The 20,201-nt window shown below is 43.5% G+C and overlaps 1 protein-coding gene across 4 annotated transcripts in view; it reads left to right on the forward strand.

The window, feature by feature from the left end:
- Positions 1-385: 385 nt before the first annotated feature.
- VPS13A (vacuolar protein sorting 13 homolog A) overlaps positions 386-20,201 on the forward strand; it is a 291,281-nt gene continuing 271,465 nt past the window's right edge. For all 4 annotated transcript variants that reach the window (XR_012904696.2, XR_012904698.2, XM_006122479.5 and 1 more), the window contains exons 1-5: positions 386-677; positions 12,228-12,271; positions 18,241-18,283; positions 19,673-19,768; positions 20,063-20,164. Coding sequence is in view for 2 of the 4 variants with exons in the window: in XM_006122479.5 (XP_006122541.3) it covers positions 578-677; positions 12,228-12,271; positions 18,241-18,283; positions 19,673-19,768; positions 20,063-20,164 (385 nt within the window). In the remaining 2 variants the exon portion in view is untranslated. The remainder of the gene's footprint in view (positions 678-12,227; positions 12,272-18,240; positions 18,284-19,672; positions 19,769-20,062; positions 20,165-20,201) is intronic.

Here is a 20,201-nt window from a genome sequence, read left to right on the forward strand (position 1 = left end):
GGAGAGGAGGAGCGCTGAGGAGGAGCTGGGAAGGGAGGTGGTGTGTCCCGGGCAGCAGCTGGAGGCAGGGCGGAGGAGGATTTGGGGAGGGGCGGTATGTTTGGCTAGCAGGCAGAGCACTGGACTCCAATCTAGGAAGCTGGGTTCTGACTCCTGGGTCAGGTGGGCCCGGGGTCTTCGCCTTGGTCCCCACTTCACAGCGGGTCCCTCCCACGTGCAGGGGCAGGCCGGCTGCAGGGACACAGCGGCAAACGGTCGCAAGCAGAACCCCAACGGCGCGCCCGCTACCGTTTGGGATGGTAGCAGCGCGCGCCGCCGCGTCACGCGCTCTGCTCTCTGTCAGGTGGCGGTGGGTGGGAGGCAGGGAGCGCCGCTCGCGCGCCTGCGCGGAGGGAGTGGCCGGTCGGGGAGTCCAGCTCTCGCGCTGCAGGGGAGGGGAGCGATCCCGCCGCGGTCCCGGCTGCTGCTCGCTGCGCAGGGCGAGGACCCCGCAGCTTCTCGCCGGGGCGACGCCCCAGCAGGCGGACGGGAGCGAGCGCGCGGCCCGAGGCAGCGGCGGCTCCCGGGCCGGGGCAGGATGGTGTTCGAGTCGCTGGTCGTGGACGTTCTCAACCGGTTCCTGGGCGACTATGTGGTGAACCTGGACAGCTCCCAGCTCAGCCTGGGCATCTGGGGAGGTAACGCGTCCCCGGCTCCTCCTCGCTCCCTCCTCACGCGGGCGGCCCGGCGCCTCCCCCACCCCGCCGCTGGGAGCAGGCCCCTCCTCGCGCTCAGGGCGAGCCGCCTACCTCTCTGCACGAGGGGCCCCTTTCTCTCGGCGGTGCCTGGAGGTGGCGAGGGGCAGGTGGCTCGGGGGCTGCCCCACGCGCCGTGGCCCCGGGGTGTGGCCCGCCCTCCCTGCCCCTGCGCTGAGCGTGGCCCGCTGCCAGCTGTGCTCGCCTCGCCTCGATCTCCTTTCACAGAGCGAAGGGACGCTGCCAAGTTAGGACGACTGCTTCTGTCCGGGTGTTGAACCCAACGCGACTCCTAGGAAGAGGGCGGAGGAAAACGAGCTCGTCATTGGATTTGACAGCTCGTAGGTAGAGATTTCCCGTCCTTCCAGCTCGTGCCCCCCTGTTCCTCTGCCCCGTCAGTGGACAGGGAACCCCCAGAGGCAATTGTGGCTGCAAAACTAGACAAATTGGGACGGGAGGCATAAAAGCAGGACCTGAAACTACTTCACTTTCTTTACAAAAGATCCTGTAATCTTAGTATTGGTGTCTCAGTTTGGCTGACGACTTTTGAAAGGAGCTCTTGCCATCCAGGACCAGTGCACACTTCAAACACTCTAAAAGTGTTTTTAAATACTCACCTGCACAGTTTAAAACCTAAACAAGTGAACTGTTGAGAAACTAAAAGTGAAACTGCCTGTGAATAAAAGTGGATCAGACTTGATTCAATTTTCATTATCCAAGGGTAGAGAAAAACAGGTAACTTTCAAATGTAATTGCATAAAGATGAAGGGAAATCAGTTTTACTGTAAACAGATGATTTGTTAATGATTTATAAAAAAACTTTTTTGTTTTTTTTTGCTTCAAAATATATGAGCATGGAACATATATGACGTGGAAGGTTTTATTTACTTGTTTAGCTTTCATTTCTTTTTACCTATGTTAACCCCTCCTCTTCTCTAGCCGAGTGTGAGGTTATTCAGCATAGGAGAAGCCTTGTGACTTCTTACACCACTGTGGGAGGCTAGGCCTGAGGCTGCTTAGTGTGCTTTGTATTCTGTATTTTGTGTGTGTGCACCTCAGACCAGACTAATTCAGACAAACCACCAGGAACAGGCTTTATTCTGTAACAAAACATAAAACAGGATTACAGTTTCAGCAACCCCTCCTCTCAGCATGCAGCCTGTGTGCTGCTTCTAGCCCTGACCCTGCTGAGACCCTGCTGGGGGCAGAGGTTGCAGCATACAACACAGCCCCCTTACAACGTGTTCCGACTCTCACAGTAACTAAACCCCACAATAACCAAGTCCATGTTCTCCCTTTGTGTCACTTAAACTCCTCTCAGGGTGCTCTATAGCCCTTTCTGGTCCTACCTGTGAAAAACATAAAATAGGATCTCAGTTCAGTAGCCCCTCCTCTCCGCATGCAGCCTGTATGCTGCTTCTAGCACAGTCCCTGCTGAGACCCTGCTGCAGGCAGAGGGCACATCCTGGCAGGAACCAGGAAGTTTTCCCAACATGCTGCAGTTTGCAGACCACAACTTGTAGTTCCCAGGGCTGCTGCTGAAGCACACTGGATCTTGGGCTACACCTAGAAATTATCAGGAATAGCAAGTATGCTTTTCCCTACTTATTTTTTCTTTGGAGGACTGATTGGTTGTCTGTCTGAAAGCATTGTAACCAACTCCCTCTTGCCCAAAATAGCTTTAAGCTTGTGAGCCTATGAATGTTAGCGAGTAGTCGACTAGTCTATTGGAGTATTGACTGCTTGCTTCTCGCCTTGCTGCCTCTCTGTGGGCCGAGGCAGCTCCCACAGCAGCCCCTGTCCGTGGAGGTCCCAGCGTGGAGCGCCCCCCCCACCGCAGACAGGGGCTACTGGCTGCCAAGCAGCCCCTGTTTGCTGTGGCCTGGGCTGGTCACATGCAGGGGCTGCTCCAGCAGCAGCCCCGGCAGTGGTGAAAAGGGGCTGCTCCTGTAGCAGCCTGCAGAAGCTCCGTTTGAGGTGGACCAGGCTGGCCACGGACAGGGGCTGCTGGACTCAGTGGGAGCTGGGATGGAGATGCTGTGCCTCTCCTGGCGGCTCTTACTTCATTTAAAATTCAGTCACAGCACAGGTTGCTCCTGGAGCTATCTCTGCTATGGCTCTGAAGAGTGGTCCTTATTGATTAATCATCAATAATCAAATTGTTATCAACTATACGATTAGCCAGAAAACTGCAATTTAACATCCTTATTTTAGCCATTGTATATACTATAGAAACAGGTAGTGCGAGTGACAGTGCTGACCACACCACAAGCCCTGAAGGCAAGTACTCCAGCTATTAGAATTTCTTAAGCATCTGGGCTCACTAAGTGGCTTGCATGCAGGATATGCAAAATAATCAGAACCTTTACTGTCAGAGTAGCTGGAGCAAGGGAGTTCAGCAAAGTAAAGAACAAGTAATATATATGTGCGCACACATATACACAGATAAGGCGAGTGGATACTTTATTTGACCATCTTTTGTTTTGGTGAAAGATACAAGATTCTGAATTTGAACAGAGCAAGTGTGAAAGCTTGTCTCTTTCACAAACAGAAGTTGGTCCAATAAGGATATTACTTCACCTTCTTTGTTTCCCTAATATCTTGGATGCATACACACGTACAAAAAAATCAGTTAATAACTAGGAATGTGAATGTGAACCCAACATGGTTAATTAACGAGCCTGGGATTGTCAGTTAACCCTTGGTTTACATGCAAGCCTCGCCCATTCCCGTAGCTGCTACCTCTGTATCAAAGGCGGGGCAGGGGGGAACCTTTGACAGAGGGAAGCTGGTTTAAAAAATTAGTGGTTACATGCTTACACTCAGGGGCAGCTCCCCGGGAGCAGGTGTCTCAGTTGATAAGAGGTGTGGGAACTAGAAAAATGTAAGTAGGCATTTTCCAGTATATCCTGAACTCTGCATAACTTGTACAGGGTGTTTAGGACCCTATCAAATTCATGTCTATTTTGATTAGGGATGTAAGAGACTAGTTGCTTCCGCCCTCCCGCCACTGCCTCTATGGGAGAGAGGCAGCAAGGTGGGAGGAGCAGGAGCTAGTGCTGGGGGGAGCCAGCTTAAAAGCTGGTTTTTCCCCCCAGCACCATCTTTGCGGGGGGGGGGGGGGGACACGGGAGGTAGAGGCACAGCGGAAATGGTGAACGGGGACTGAAGCAGTCTCCGCTTGCGCCACTTCTGCTTTTGAAATGTATAAGAGGAGAAGCCCGGCAGGGAGCGCGGGGCCCAGTGAGAGACTCCCTTGCTGGTCCTGTGCTCCTTGTGGGGCTTCCTTAGCCCACTGGGGCTCTTGTACATTTCAAAGGCTAAGGCGCTGCAGGGAGCACAGGGCCAAAGGGGTGCCCCGCTGGTCCCATGTTCCCTGCTGGGCTTTTTTTTTTTTTTTTTTTTTTTGGAAATGTACAAGATCCCCACTGGGCTTTGTAAATTTCAAAAGGAAGGTCCTCTTCTGCTTTTGAACTGGAGCAAGAGCTCGGCAAGTCCCAGCAGGGCTCTTGCTACAGTTCAAAGGTGGAAGCGCCCTTGTAGACTAGTGAAGTAGTTGATGGAAATCCCATCGACTGTTCTGTTAATCTAAATTTAACATCTCTAATTTTGATCAATTTCATTTTCATAGGATTTTTTAAATCATACATTTAATTATTTTAGCTGTTTAAATCTGAAATGTCATGGTGTTGTAATTGTAGGAGGACCTGACCCAAAAAAGTGGTGTGGGGAGTAGGGATGTGAACGACTAGTTGACTATCTTATAGGCAAATGCTTATCAGATAGTTGACATACTAGTCGACCAGTCGCTTTCTGTCCCCCCACCCTCTTGTTGCCTCTATCAGAAAGAGACAGCAAGGGAAAGGGGGAAGAGGAGGGGGTGCTTCAAAGCAGCAGTGCTGCATGGAGACCAGGGGCAGACCTGGGGCTCCCACAACGCTGCTGCTTTGAAATGCCACATGCAGCCCTGGGGCCAGCTGGGTGTCCCTCGCTGGCTCCATGCTCCCCACAGCGCTTTCGCCTTTGAAATGTAGTAACAGCTGTTTGAAGGGGCACTGCAAAGGCCAAGGTGCCCTTGTTGACTAATCGAATAGTCAATGTAAATTGCATTGATTATTTGACTAGCCGATTAATTTAAATTTAACATCCCTAGTGGGGAGATCACATGGTTATTGTTAGGGATGTTTAACAAATTAATTGTGTAATTGTAGTGCTGCCACCAATTAAAGGGGGTGTGTCTGGAAGAGCTGCTCCAGCCCCACTGGGGTCAGGCTAGAGAGGTGTGGTTCCCCCCTCATGGGGGCTGCTGCCATGGTTCCCAGCTCATGTAACATTTTAACTGATTACCTGCTAACATCCCTAGTTATTGAGGGGAGCAAAGCCTTCAGAGCTGGTCAGTTGGAGTATGTCTAGACTACATCCCTCTGGCGCCAGAGAGATGTAAATTAGACATACCGACATTGCAAATGAAGCCACCCAGCTCTGAAGGCAGCACAGTTGTAAGGTGGTAATAATATGACCTCTCCCACATCCCCATAACCTTGTGAACTCCATGAAACTCCCTTTTAGGTTGGGTCCCCTAATTTGAGAAAAAGTGGTCTCTCCCATGAAATCTGTATAGTATAGGGCAGTGGTACCCAACCTTTTGGAGTTGCTGGGTGCCCAGGGGCGGGGCCGCTCGCGCACCCAGGGCCAGTGCTCCCCGCGCACCCAGGACTGACACTGCGCATGCACTGCGCGCCTGGGGCGGGGTCAGCCCCGAGCACTTGGCGGGTGCACATAAATGGAGTTGCTCCCCAGGAGCCTCTTGCTTACTGTGCAATGTGGGGAAGGCACAGGAAGGAAGAGGGTGTTGATGACTGTGTCCTACTCACTTCACTCCTGTGCCATATCTCTGCAGAGAGGGTGGACACAATAAGATTTGGGATGGAGCGAGTTTGCTGATAGTTCCTTCTATGTCTGAATTAGGCATGTTAAAGACTAGTCGACTATCTGATTTGCTTATCGGATAGTCTGTTTACTAGTTGATATCCACCTCCCCTTGCTGCCTTTGGAGGGGAGGGAAAGCGGTACTTCAAAGCAGCAGCGCCACACAGTCGATCCACGGCTCAGCTGTGCAGCAACGCTGCTCCTTTAAAATGCCCAAAGGCTGTGGAGCCTGGGGTCAGCTGGGGACTCATCAGCTTACCCTGGGTTCCGAGCAGCATTTCCCCAGAACCCGAGGTCAGCTGGAAAAGCAAGGAATTCCGTTGACTACTCGACTAGTCAATGAATCTCATTTTAACATCCCTAGTCTGCATATGCTCAAATGCCAATCTCTGTCACTCTCACACGCTATGTGTGTGTCTGTCTCTCACACAAACATACTCCTCTGTCTTTCATATTCACATCCCTACCAAGCACACACTTAGTTGTTGGAAAAACTTAAACAACAAATAGTCTAGTAGCACCTTAAAGACTAACAAAACATATAGATGATGTCATGAGCTTTCGTGGACACAACCCAATTCTTCACATGACAGGAGTGTTGGAAGTCTGGATCCAAGAATAAGTAAGGGGAGGGAGGAGAAGGAGAAAAAATGGAGGGGAGGAAGAAAAAAAGAGACATTGAGTAGATAAGCTTCAGAGGGATAGCCAAGTTAGTTGGTGATGGTACTTTTACATTTTTCAAGCTTATTGACTTTTAACGGCAGCTAAAATATAATGTGAAATGCAGGCATGGAGCACTTATGAAAATCCATTCACTTTTATTTAGGAATCTAAACAAGTTTTAAGCATCTAGATTTTTAACACATTTTTAACAGACATTTCACTTTAGATTTTTGTACAGGAATTTCTTAACTTGGTGGCATGCTGAAAGTTAAAATTAATTTGACATAAAAAGCTCTGAGAGGAACTCTTTGGACATGATGACCCTGCACAGACTAAACACTATTGGTTGTGAGTGAATAGTATGGTAACTGAAGTTTTAGTCTGCTTGCAGGATAGTAAAACTTAATACTTCATTTTTAGCCAAAAAGGAAAAGAATCTGAAAAGAGAGTTTTTAAACCATTTTTTGTGTGACTGCCAACCATAGATTCCCTCTCCTGCTCCCTCTTTTAAAGTGTCAGTAGTTATATTTAGTCTTATAAATATCTGAACGGTAAGAGCTAGAAACATCATATTTTGCACGGATGCTACTGATTTCCTAACTTAAATAACGTGATTGGTTATATCTTGAAATTGGTTCCCCTGTTGCCCCCAGAGCCCCAATTGGGCCCACTGATAATTAGCTTTTAGTAGTGCCTGATCATAGGCGTTTGCTGGATTCTTCTATTAAGCATGTCACATAAACTGCAACTACGAGATCCTACAGGATAAAGCATATGGGCACCTGCAGCACCATCAAGAGAAAGCCCATGGGGAAGAGGCTGCAGTGGGGCAGAGAATCGGCAACCTCTCCTATACTAGGGCATCAGCAGGTCTCCAGAACAGACCCAAATGTGGCTGATGCTGGCTGGGGTCTAGCCTTGCTAATTGTGGCTGGGAGAAGCCTCCAGCTATTACAGCCTCTCAACATCTTCACGCAACCGGGCTCCGACTGAACCCCATCTGGAAATTAAAGTTGCTTCCCTCCCCCCACACCCAAACTAGCCATCCCACCACTCACTCTCCCTTGTTCTGTATGCGTTATCAGCAAGTGCCATGGGCATTATGCACTATGCAGGATTCAGCTCACGGTACAAAGAGGGGAGGTGGGTAAGAGGACAAGGTTTTGAGCATCGTGGAGCCTGAGGGAGGACACAGTATACTCAGAACAGCCTCTTCTCATTAGAACAGGTACATTCAGATGCTGCATGTTCAGATCATCTAGATATCACTAATTGCACTTGGTCTGAAGGTGTTCAGTTTTGTCTGATCAATGCAACTGGTCCAGCTGCCGCTAGGAAGTCTATTCAGGTTGCCTAATGGAGCATGCAGTGAAGGCACTCGGGGAGTGGCTACTTGGGGAGCAGTGATTTACTGTTACTGCAGAGCCCAGGAGACATCCCCTCCATTTCTCAGGGCTTCTGGCAAGGAGGCTGCAGGCATTGGTTTTCATAGAGTCTTTAAGGGAAGATGGGCCTTCCTGATTTGTGGCGATTGAGAAAAGAGACCCTATGGGATTGGTTGTTTTGTAACATCACTAGCTATGTTAATTTCTTAAAGTAATATATCAGAGAAAAGTATTTCCAATAAAATATGCTGTGTTAATGTAATTGAGACAGTTCATTCATCACACCTTTTACTATATTTTCCCCAGGCGATGCCGGATATTTCTGCTGGTAGTTAATATGTAAGCTGCATGAAGTGTCTGCTTCTTAATTAAGGAACTGATTGCAGTATCTTTTTATATTAACTTTCTGCTTAGAATATCTGTGGTATGGTACAAACTTTATCAGCATCATTATAGGTAAAATTTAGGTGGTGGGAGAAATATCTCTTCTACCAAACAGTGATGTATGTACTGTTATTTCAGCCAAGAAGCTAACCCAATAATTTAGGAATGAACTCCTATGGATTCAGTTAGGGATGTAAAATCCAGTTAGTAAGTTAATCTGCTAAATGTTATGATTAACTGTTAACTGATTAAACCTGCAGCTTGGGTGGAGTGCTCTTCCCTCCCCCCCTCCACCTCCTGTGTCAGGGGCTGGAGCTGGAGCTGATTTAGCCCTCATTAAGGGTGAAGTTTACCAGTTAATTGTTTAAACATTCACATTCCTACTTTCATTATGCCCGTGTTAACAGTTTGTAACCTTCTTAGTAGTTGTAGCTGACCTCCAAAGTTTGATTATGTCCTAACTCGTGCAAATACATTGTGTTGTTTATAAATTACCTTTCTTTTGCAAATGGTAAAGTATTAATAAACTATTAAGTGAAGATGCTGGTAGATGGTGATGGTGATGCTGGTAGATGGTGAAACCAGAAACCATATTGAGTGGGAAAATGATTTTTAAAAAAAGTGAGGAGAAAATATGAATGAATATAAACTGAAAGTTTGAAGACAAGATCTTTGAAAAGGATTAAGAAAAATGATAGAAAGAAACAAATGACAAAGGCCTGATCCAAAAGCTTTAGAAAACTGGGGGAGTCTTCCCATAGATTTGTTTCAGGAGCAGGATGAAAATAGCATTTTTTATTTAAAACTTGTTGCTGATGTTCATATGATAAAATCTGTTCCGTAGTCTTTTTAAAACTTGTGAATAAACTTCAAGCAATGAATAGGGCTTTAGTAACATGACACTTACTCTGTGTAATTTGTGCAGGGAAAACCCATTTACAACTTTGAAGATGTATGTTTTAAAAAAAATAATTTATAAAGCAAATTGTAATTTAACCTATAAATGAAATGTTTAGAGTATCTGAAAGTTCTGTAAGAAATATAGTATAAACAAATTTAGCTCTTGATCTGGAGAGTTATATTACTACAGACATTTCACAAGATTTTGTTGGCAGATTGATACTGTGGTATATTGCACCCTCAGTTCATTAGTAAAAATAACAGTTTATACAGTGTCAGACAAAACTAAGAGAAAAATGCCTTTTTAATTTTAGGTTGCCATTGTGCATATATGTGTATGTAGGAGCATAAATGTAAAGAAACAAGCACTTGTTTATGGTGGGAAGTAGATACACTCACAGTTCATACAGATTTTTTAAATACACACACTAGAAATGGTGACATTTCTCAGTGAAGATTTAACATTCTTACCTGAGCTGTGCAGTGAAGTGTCATTACCCAATTTCATTATCTGTAAAATGTTGTTTAGAAGATTTATTGGTGTATTATGAAATGCAGATAATTCAGATTAAATTGCAGCTGTCAAACCAAGAAAACATTTTGATGGCTTTCTTGTTTTTGGAACGTTGTAAATTGCCAAGTAATCTGTAGTGCATATCCCAATCATTGACAAGTTACTGACCTACTTTATATGTTGTTGTGCATCACAGCAAATTCCTGTTTATGGGGCCTTTCTATAATCCTGTTTTGGTCTGTATAGTGTCCTAGTGTTGTGATACATTTCTAGCCAGCAGTGTCCACTGATGCCATTTAGCCTTTCTCTGCAGAAGATTCTGAGAGAATAGATTGGTGCCTGATGGGCCATTTTGCACAGTCCCAAGATGCTCTGCGCTCTATCCCGCAGTTCCACAACACCTAGTGACAGATGTTAACAGATGAATTAAAAAGGTGGACACATTCTGTTGACAAAGGGAGCCAGTGTAAACACAGTTTGGTGACTTTTTTTGGCAATTTCTGCGTGTCGACATTAGTTTACGCAACACAACTCCATAGTGTAGACATACCCTTAAAAACAACTGAAGGAGTCCAGTTGACAAAGCAAAAGGTGCTTGTTAGGGGGCTAAAAGTGCAGACAAACACAGTGTTTATCCTGCCTGACTTTTAGCAGAATGGCTGTCGACATAGTTATGTTGCTAAATGCTGTGTAATGTGGATATGCCCTTACAAAAGAATCCAGTTAACTCTCTCATAGTTGTTTTGTTTCTACAGTGTTAAATACAATGAAAAGCAGGAGAAGATTATCTAAATAAGTAGCTATAACTTAGTATATATCCAGGCAGCTGATCTGTGGAGCAGCAATGTTCTGTGTTTATTCAGGTAGTCACTTTTCTGAGCACATTCATACAGTACTTGAAAACATTTATGGTTAGATTTTCTTCATTGTTCTAGTAGGAAATATGAGCATTAATTGTAAGCCTGTAAAAGTCACATACATGGATGTTTAGCCATGTTGTTAACAGATGCAATTTCAAACTTAATTGCTTTTCTGGATGCTAGGGTCTGGAAATGTAGCCACAGGTAGCATCTGGGCCCTTACTTCTTGCCCTACTCTGCCTGGAGCTCCAGCTGGGCTTGGGGAGCAGAATCAGGGACTTCCCTTGCTCTGCTCATCTGGCATTTCTGCCAGCGAGCAGGGAGCATGTTCCCACTCTTTAGCAGGAGCACCTAGTGGGAAGATCAGGGCATGCCCCTGACTTCACTGACTGTCTAGAGTGCTGGGCAAGCATGGGGAGCAGGGCAAGCCCCCAGTCTAACTCTGCAGCTGGAGTGCCAGAGCGAGGCAAGCCCCCTGATGTCCTGATCCTTTCTCCCCATTGGAACTCCAGGTAGGCACAGCAGGGCAAACCCTGAGTGGGGGAAGTGGTGTGCATTTGTATGCCCCTCCCCCCATTTTTACAGAAGCTGCTAGCCAGAACATGTATCTCTCCCTTCCTCCTATGCAAGCTGGATGTACTCACTGTCCTATCCTAGTTATACCATTACCAGGGCCTGGCCTAAAACTAACTGAATTGTGGTGAGTCTTCTATTTCTTTACTAGTCTATGAGTTAGCCTCTCAATCAATAACAGAGGATCTCAAAATTTACTCCATCCTTCTCCTCCCCTCTCTCCAGTTATCAGTTCTGGTCAGTTAACAAAAGAGACACAATATTCAGTATACAAATTTAGTACACCTAGCTCTATAGAAGGCAATTTTGATACACTAAAGAATGTTTCAGAGAGTGTCTGTGAAAATTAGGTATAAGCGTGTAGTCAACTATTCGACTACCTGATATGCTTATGTTAATTGGATAGTCGAATGGAGTTCTCGACTACTCGCCCTTCCCCTTGCTGCCTCTGTATTAGCTGGTCCTGGGGGGAGCTGGCACTGAGGGATTGGGGAGGTTGCAGCCCCTGTCTGAGGGGGTCCCAGCAGGGAGCTGGGCCCCCTCCCGCTCCACGGACAGGGGCAGTTGCCACCAACCAGCCCCTGTTCACAGCGGGTGTTGGCTGGCCACAAGCAGAGTCTGCTGGACTTAGCATGAGCTGGGGCTGAGCAGTCCCAGCTCGCATTGGTCTGGGACACTGCGCCTCTGTGTTTTAAAAGTAGTAAGAGCCCAGTGGCTCCTAATACATTTAAATGCAGAGCTGCAGCAGTGTGAGTCGGTACTGCTCAGTCCCAACTCCAGCTGGCTCATGCTGAGGCTCTGCAGAGGGCCCCCTTATAGACTAATCATGTATTTGATAAAATTTTGATCTACTAAACAGATAATTGCAATTTAACATCCTTAATGAAAATAATAAGAGCTAATAAAGACATATGAAACTTGTTTATATAAAGTCATTTTTAAAGATCTCCTGATATTGCTGTATCATTGGTGCTAGTATTAGTGGCAGTTCTAGTGGTCTGGCAGCTAACCATTTTTGATCATGGCCCCATCTATTCTAGACCTGCTTTGCGACAGCTGGCTTACAATAGTACTCCCTTCGTTATTGGCAACTGGGAAAATGTCATTAATTGCAGCATATGGGCTGTTTGCTCTTTATAAACAACAAGCAAAATATTAATACTGAACTGCTATCCTAATTACTCAAAGCTTACTGTGAAATAAAGGTGTTTGTATGTTTACAGGCGCTCAAGAGATATAGTACTGTTCAAACTTCAATATCAACCCTTTTCATTTTTCTCTTTAGGAGCTGTAGCACTTAAGAATCTTGAAATAAAAGAAAATGCACTGGTAAGTTCAAAGTGAGCAAAAATGAGATACTGTTGTGAGAATAAATGTTTGTGAGAATAAATATTTATTATTTGGACATTTAAACACCACGTAAGGATGAAGTTAGTGGAATTTTAGATGGAATATTAGTAAACAGACTAAGGATGTTAAGTATCAGGTAATTGACTAATCAAATAGTCAATGCATATTGCATCAACTATTTGATTAGTTGATAGGGCACCTCCACGGTGGCATTTCAAAGCAGCAGCGCTGCATGGAGCCCAGGGTCAATGGGGGAATCTCCAGCTGATCCTGGGCTCCACGTGACGCTGTTGCTTTGAAATGCCGTGAGGAGCCTTGATGCTGAGCTCCCCATGGCATTTTAAAGTGACAGAGCCACATGGAGCCCGGGATCAGCTGGGGAGTTTCCAGTTGATCCTGGGCTCCACACGGTGCTGCCGCTTTGAGCGATCTCCCTCCCCCCGCTACCTCTATCTGGTAGAGGCAGCAAGTGGGGGAGGGAAGCGTCTAGTCGACTGTCCATTAAGCATTTGCTTATCAGATAGTTAACTAGTCCTTCATATCCCTAAAACAGACATCTTTCATCTCAAGAGATGCATTGCTTTGGTCTTTTGAAAAACCTTCACAAGTGTTTTGTTCTGTAACTTTTATTGAATGCTCGGTTACTCTTATTTGAGAGGCCATTATAAAACAAAGTTACTGTTGAATCTGACTTGCATTAGAAGACATGGATCTTGAACACTGCTTAAGAGAGCAAAAATTGTTTTATGGTCTTGATTCTACAAATGCTTATTCACGTGAGTGTGAGAGTTGATGTTGGATTGTCAGCGCTGTTCCCCACTCTGGCGCTCCTCAAGTGCAGAAGATGGGGACCCAAAAGACACCTTAAATACCTTGCCTTTAAAGGCTCTGTTTACAAAAAGTCCCCAGAGTCACAGATTCATTGACTTTGGGAGATAGCTGCTACCATCAAGTGATTTAATCCCCCCATCCCAAAAAAACCAAGGAATAAACACTTAAAATTCTTCCCAAGGGGTACCCCAAGCTCTTTTGCCACAAGAGAGCTTGAAAAAATGAAGAACAAACTGTGTCCCTGATAGCTGATCTCTCAAGGCTAGGCAGGCACACACATAGACCTCTTGTTACCTTCCAGGACACAAGAATAAAATCATTGCTTTTAAAAAAAGGCAATTTTATTAACAGCAACGAAAAAGATATACTTGATAAAGCATACTTGATTGCTAGGTGTTACAGAGCAACTGAGAAAAGAACAGATTAAAACAAAGAGAAAAATGGTATCTCTGGGCTGTAGCTTAAATATGGTGAGTGGGGAAGGTAAGGCATGGATTCATACAGATGTTTAACCAAACAACCAAAACAAAGAAAAAACACCCTGATTGTGACTAAATACACATTTTCCCCTTACTTACTCATAATCCCTTCGTGGTCCAGTCCACTTCCATTCCTGAATTCCTTTGAGGCATGGTAGTCCCGCCTGGGTATAGATAGTTTTAAACCAGAATTTGGAAGAAAGAGAATTAACACAAAGAGAAACACCAGCAGGTATATATTTACAATTTAAATTTCAGCACTGTATCCCATTGGTTCTTCTAACTACCTGCCAACAACATCTTTAGCTACCTGAGTTTAATCCTTTGCTGCTCCTATCCATCACTGGAGACTAAGCTACAAAACAGTAATTGAAATCAGGAAATTAAAAGTGAAGGCTTAGCCTTTGTCTTTTTTGCAATTTGGGGGGAAAAGGGAGCGTAATCTCATTAAGTTCATTTTTATCAAAGGAGCACTTCCATGTCAAACAACTTGTTTGAAAACCAAATATCCTCATTTTTATAGTGTAGATTATGTGTAGGCTTGCCAGGTGTCCGGTTTTGAACTGGACAGTCCATTATTTGAGCTTTCTTTTCGGGAAATAAATTGAGAAAATATAAATGAGAAAATATAAATGTCCGGTATTTTCTAACTAAGATGTAATGTAGATTGTGATGTAATGTCAAGTGTGTGTCAGGTATTTTTGTTGAATCCATCTGGCAACCCTAGTTATGTGGCTGTGTAGGTATGTATAAAAATAGCAGCATTATGTCAGTGAAGAATCTAGCATATATGGCATTGTTTGGAGGGGCATGACTAATTACTCAATACTTCAGACATAATGCTAATGAAAACAATATTTCTAAGGCCTAACTCTAAAAAGTGAGGAGGAGGTTTTTTAATTATTTTAAAAATATTACTCTTTTAAATGTTTGGCCTAATATTTAAGTTTCATGAGGAAGCTTGAATGACAAATACCACTCTGATCTAAAAAATATTTAGTTTTATGAATAACAAAAAAAATTGCTGTCTAGAACAGTTACGCATGTTATCTAGTAAACATATTTGATTTATATTTAAATATATAACAATATCCTGAGGACATCAGGAAATATTAAAACGTGATGTTCTTGACGTTTAAAAATTATTTTTAACATTTAAAAATTATTTAAAGATTGTACAATCATGGAAGAAAATTCCTTCTTCCAGGAGTGTTGGAATGTTTGTTTGAAGACCTTGGATATTGTTTCCAGAGCTTCCAATGTGATATAGAAGTAGTGGTTTGCAGGGGTGGGAAGCCTTGCTTGTAACCAGGAAGGTTAACCAATGAGCACAGGTTCATTAGTTAACCATTTAAGCATTTTAACTATCACATTCCTAACCAGAATTGGTATGTTGGAAACTAGGCCTGATTGGTAGACAGCATAAGGGGATAGGTTACTGTACTGAGTGTTCCCTTTGTGGGTCCTTAAAGAGATTTTGGGGAGAGAAATTGGCTAGTAAAGCAAGCATCCGCATCATGGCCAACACTCCCACTGTCTCCTGGGACACCGGGCCTCGGTTATCCCAAGAGATGTCCTGACCAGGCCAGAGATTGGATCCAGAAGATATCAACAGGTCTTCTATGTCCAGCTGAATCCAGGAGACTGCTTGAGAGGAAATGTGATCAGACCTCAACAATAGTAGTATCAGCCTCTCTTAACTAATTGCTCTTTTCCCCAAGAGAACAATCATTAATATCTTAGATACCATATAAGAGCCTGTCAGACAAAGGTTCCTTCAGGAACTGTCTCCAGCTTAAGGGAACAAAGGATATTGTTAAGATGAAAGCCTTACTTTAATATTTTACACTTGAACTGCTTTGTTTTTCTTTTTCTTTATATTTATTAAAAGCTTGAGAGGATTTCTAATGGTTCATTTTCCGTGCTATTAAGCATACTGAGATCTCTCTAAACCAAGCCCCAGACTTTGTTTAATACCTTTTGACTCTCTGGGCCCATATAGTTCATCAGCGAAGCATATAGACAAGTTAAATAATTGTCCTTTATGAGCTCAGTGTCAGACTGTCTTTAAAACAACCAAAACAAAAAGTGATCTGATTCATTTTTCATTGTGCCTAGAAAGAGATTTTGCCAAGATCCACAGATCTAATATAATAAGTACTTCAACTTGCAGTTGCTATAGTTGGAAGCAGAACCAGATCTGTCAGTCACCCAATATAGAGGAATGACTTCCTCACTGAAGTGCTTCCCAGTTTTCCTGCAAGCGCACTGGGTGTACGTAAATACATCACCATCTCCATGAAGTGCTGTTTGTGGCTACAAGTTTCAGGTGAATTGAAGTGGCTGCAAAATATGATAGAAGATTTGTCCTTTAAAGGATCCGAGCTTTTTTTTCACTCAAAAGGCAGACATTGCAATGTGCACTGTAAAGTGCTCTTGTGCATATCTCTGTTCACTAGGAGTTTACACTCCAGTGACAAAAGCAGTTTAGGCCTCACCTTTATTAGAGATCCTTGATCGAGCAGAGGTCAGAAAATTCTACCATGAGAAGTTCTAGACCTCCTCCATTGTTGTTAGCCAACTTTGTCTATAGGCCCTTCTCACCATATAGCCTCAGTCTCCAAGCAGTCATTTTTGATTGCTTGACAGTGACCATGTCTGCTTTGAAAGACAGCTATCTCACATTCTCTGTGCCTAGAAAGAGATTTTGCCAGACAAGTGGGTGCTCATAGTGAACGAATGATATGTTATCCAATTCTTCTTACTTCCTTATGCCAGCATACTCTCCCTATCTTTTTTCAGGGGTGCATCTTTTGAGACAATTTAATTTTAAGAAGTGCAGTCTCTTCTGGAATTGGAAATGATTGGGGAGTTTCCATACAAACAACTATTCCTTGTACTTCCTGCTCCCAGAAAAATCTGGTGGACTTTGCCCCACTCTAGATCTAGGAAACATGAACCTTTTCATTAACAAAGTCACATTCAGGATAGTCACTGTTGCTTCCATTAAACTATTATTCGAGACTGGAAATTGGTATGCTGCTTTCTGCGTAACAAAAATCTGCTCCACAGGAAGTACCTTTGAAACATAGCAGGAAACAATTACTATCATCTCACAATGTTCCCATTGACTACCGTTACCCAGGAGACTTCACTTACTATCATCTCACAATGTTCCCATTGACTACCGTTACCCAGGAGACTTCACTTACTATCATCTCACAATGTTCCCATTGACTACCGTTACCCAGGAGACTTCACTAAGTGCATTGTGGTGGTAGTGGAACAATGATGATAAGTTTAGGTATTTAAATATTCCCTTATTTGAATAACTGGCTGGTTTGTGGAGCAATAACTGGTCAACTCCAGAAAATCATCCTTGTTATCAAGTAGCTGTTGTCTGACCTGAGACTATATTTGGAAAAAATCAAAGTTACAGCCAATACAGTACACAACCTTCATGAGGCAGGCCTTGATGCCATGATTGCCAAGACTTATCTCCAGTTCAAAGCCTTTCTGCCTGAAAGTTTTAAATCCAACCCAACGACAGTAGTGCATACCATCCTACAACTTAGATCCAGAGAACAGCAACAAACATGATTAAAGGTCTAGAAAGCATGACCTGTGAGGGAAGACTGAAAGAATTAGGTTTGTTTAGTATGGAAACAGAAGAGTAAGAGGAGACAAAATCACTTTCAAGTACCTAAAAAGTTGTTACAAGGAAGAGGGAGAAAAATTATTCTCCTTAACCTCTGAAGATAGGACAAGAAGCAATAGGCTTAAATTGCAGCAGGGAAGCTGAAGGTTGGACATTAGGAAAAACTTCATAACTGTCAGGCTGGTTAAGCACTGGAATAAATTGCCTAGAGAGGTTGTGGAATCTCCATCATTAGAGATTAAGAGCACGTTAGACAAACGCTTGTCAGGGATAGTCTGGACCAGGGATGGGCAATAAAACAGAGGAGATACACCAGGGATTTCCCCTCCTGAGCTGCTGTTGCTTTATTTACCTGTACCTCCATTGCTTGCAATTCCTGTTGGCAGTGGATCACTGTTCCTGGCCAATTGGAGCTGCAGGAAGTGGTGTGGACCGGGCATGTTCCTCCATTCCCCCTTGAAAGTGTGACCCACGGTTGAAAATCTCTGGTCTTAAACGGTTCTTCCTGAAAAGACAGTGGGATACAATTATATGAAGCTCTGGTCCTTGAGATCAAACAAATAGGCAGATCAGCTCTCCTGATGTCATTGTGGAAAACTTTATGGGAAAATTCAAGCTTAACCAAGGTATGGAAAATAAAGTCGTCTTACCATCCCGGTTCTTAGAAGCTGTAGGAAGGAATATAGATCATATATTGAAGTAGTTCAAAGGAGAGCAGCTGGGAGAAAATACCACTTTGCAAGTGATAGGTAATATAGTATGTTAATTGAGGTCACTAGTTTCCCTCAGTTCTATCTATCTGACTCCCAGTCAGCCTAGTCTAGAGTTAGACCCCTTCCCCCAGTTGGTACTATGCATGTTAAAAATTGTGTATTAAAATAACTATGTAAGTGCTGAAAATCTCAGAGATTAAATGGTTACCCATGCTACAGGCTCTGAGGTATAAAGCTTTTTTTTTTTTTTTAATATTCTCTTTGCAGAGTCAGCTGGATGTACCATTTAAAGTAAAAGCAGGGCATATTGGTAAGTTGTGTTTTTGTAGCATGCACTACTTTTGTAATAAATGAATAAGAATTTGCAAATGTATTCTGTGCTCTTTCATTTGACTTTGAGCATTTCCAGTAGTTAATTTTCTTAAGGGGGCTCTTCAGTGTGTAAATGAATATGAATCAATTCATCCATTCTGGAATAAATGATATAATTTAGAAATGAAATTTCAGTCTGCCTGCTGTTTGTGCAAGAATTCCTCCTAAATGGTAGGGCCACCAAATTTGGTAGACAGCTTCCTCTTATCTTAAAGCAAGGTCAGGGTTTGCTTGTACCAGGAACATGGGAAGTGGCAGGAATGGGGCTTTTCTTTCCAACATGGAAAGGGGAGGGACAGAGAGAGGAGGGACGTGATCCTTATTTACCATTGGGACCAACGAGCGGAGATGGGATACTGAAGAGTGAGCACTGAAGATAGCCATACCAGCAAGAGACTGACCGGCTGGGGACAGGGCTCTGCATGTTGCCAGCCAGGCCACCACCTTATCTCTCTCTCCCTCCTCTTCTCTCCCCCACTCCATCTACAGCTACAGGGCCTAAATGTTACTTTCCTCTTACTATGGAGCCTGGGGGATTCTCTCCCCTCCTCTCCCAGCTATGAGGGGCCTGCATACTCTCTCTTCTCTGCTATTCCACACAGGTGCATGGAGATTTCTACTCCCCCATAAGGCTCCTATAGGGCCCAGTGATTTCCCCCACATGCCCTTCCACGTCACTTGGAGTTCCTCATGGGGCATAGAGATGCCCTCTGCTCTCCTCCCCCACCTCTGGGCCTCTCCTCTTGGGTCCTGATGATTCCTTCCCCTCCCATCCTGCATCACTTCACCTTGGGTAGAGAGACTGTGTGCTTCAACTCAATTCACACACACGGTTGCCAGGTGTCTGGTATTTTTGCCTCCTGTCAGGTTTAAAAAAAAAAAAAAAAATCAGAAAATACTGCACACAGGTATGCTGAATCTCAATCCGATATTTTTTCCTCATTCAAATCTATCCCTACGTGCACTTTTTTCATAAAGCTTACAGTAAATACTTAAATATTTTGGTTGAGCAACATATACATATACCTAAAATGTCCAATCCTGTTGCTGTTGGCCTTATCTTTCCTAATCTTATCTTCTCCCCACTCTTGTGTGTTTACCTTATTTCTAGAAAATTGTAACGTATCTAAAGAATTTAAAATTGTTAGACTGTTTTTCTGTTTGCTTTGAAAAGTAGCTAATATGCATTTGACTGTTGTAAATATAATTTCTTGCTCCTAACCTACATATTAGGGCAATTTTAGATTTTTATTTTTTAAAAGCCTTGTAACGTGGTTTTTAGTCAAATATCATTGCCTATTCTAACTCTTTCTTTTATATATACTAGGTCAACTTAATCTACAAATCCCATGGAAAAACCTTTATACTCAACCAGTAGAGGCTGTTTTAGATGGAGTTTTTTTGCTGATAGTGCCTACAGCTAGTAAGTTGAGTGAGAGGAAAACTATCATAGAGCTTTATTTTACTGTAATCCTATTTTAAAAATCACAGTAATAGATTATATATACTGTTTCTCTTATTCCCAGGAATTGCTGTTGCCTGACCCTAATTCCGTTTTTCGTATCTGATTTTGTGTTACTGTATTGTTAAATCTTTCTGTTCAATGTATTCAATAGAGATTTTTTCTTTATTACATCAAATTATCTTCAAAGATTTTTTCAGAATTTTTCATTTTATATAGTTATTTGTCTTAACTTTCTCTCTCTTCTGTACGTAGGCATAAAGTATGATGCTGAAAAGGAAGATAGACAGCTCCTAGAAGCAAAGCAAAGGGAACTACAAAGAATAGAGGATGCAAAACAGAAAATAGCTGACAAAGGTAAGGAGGAAAAACCAATAACATGGGCATGCAAATT

Source organism: Pelodiscus sinensis, chromosome 6 (assembly GCF_052426305.1).
Source record: "Pelodiscus sinensis isolate ZL-2025 chromosome 6, ASM5242630v1, whole genome shotgun sequence".
NCBI lineage: Eukaryota > Metazoa > Chordata > Testudines > Trionychidae > Pelodiscus > Pelodiscus sinensis.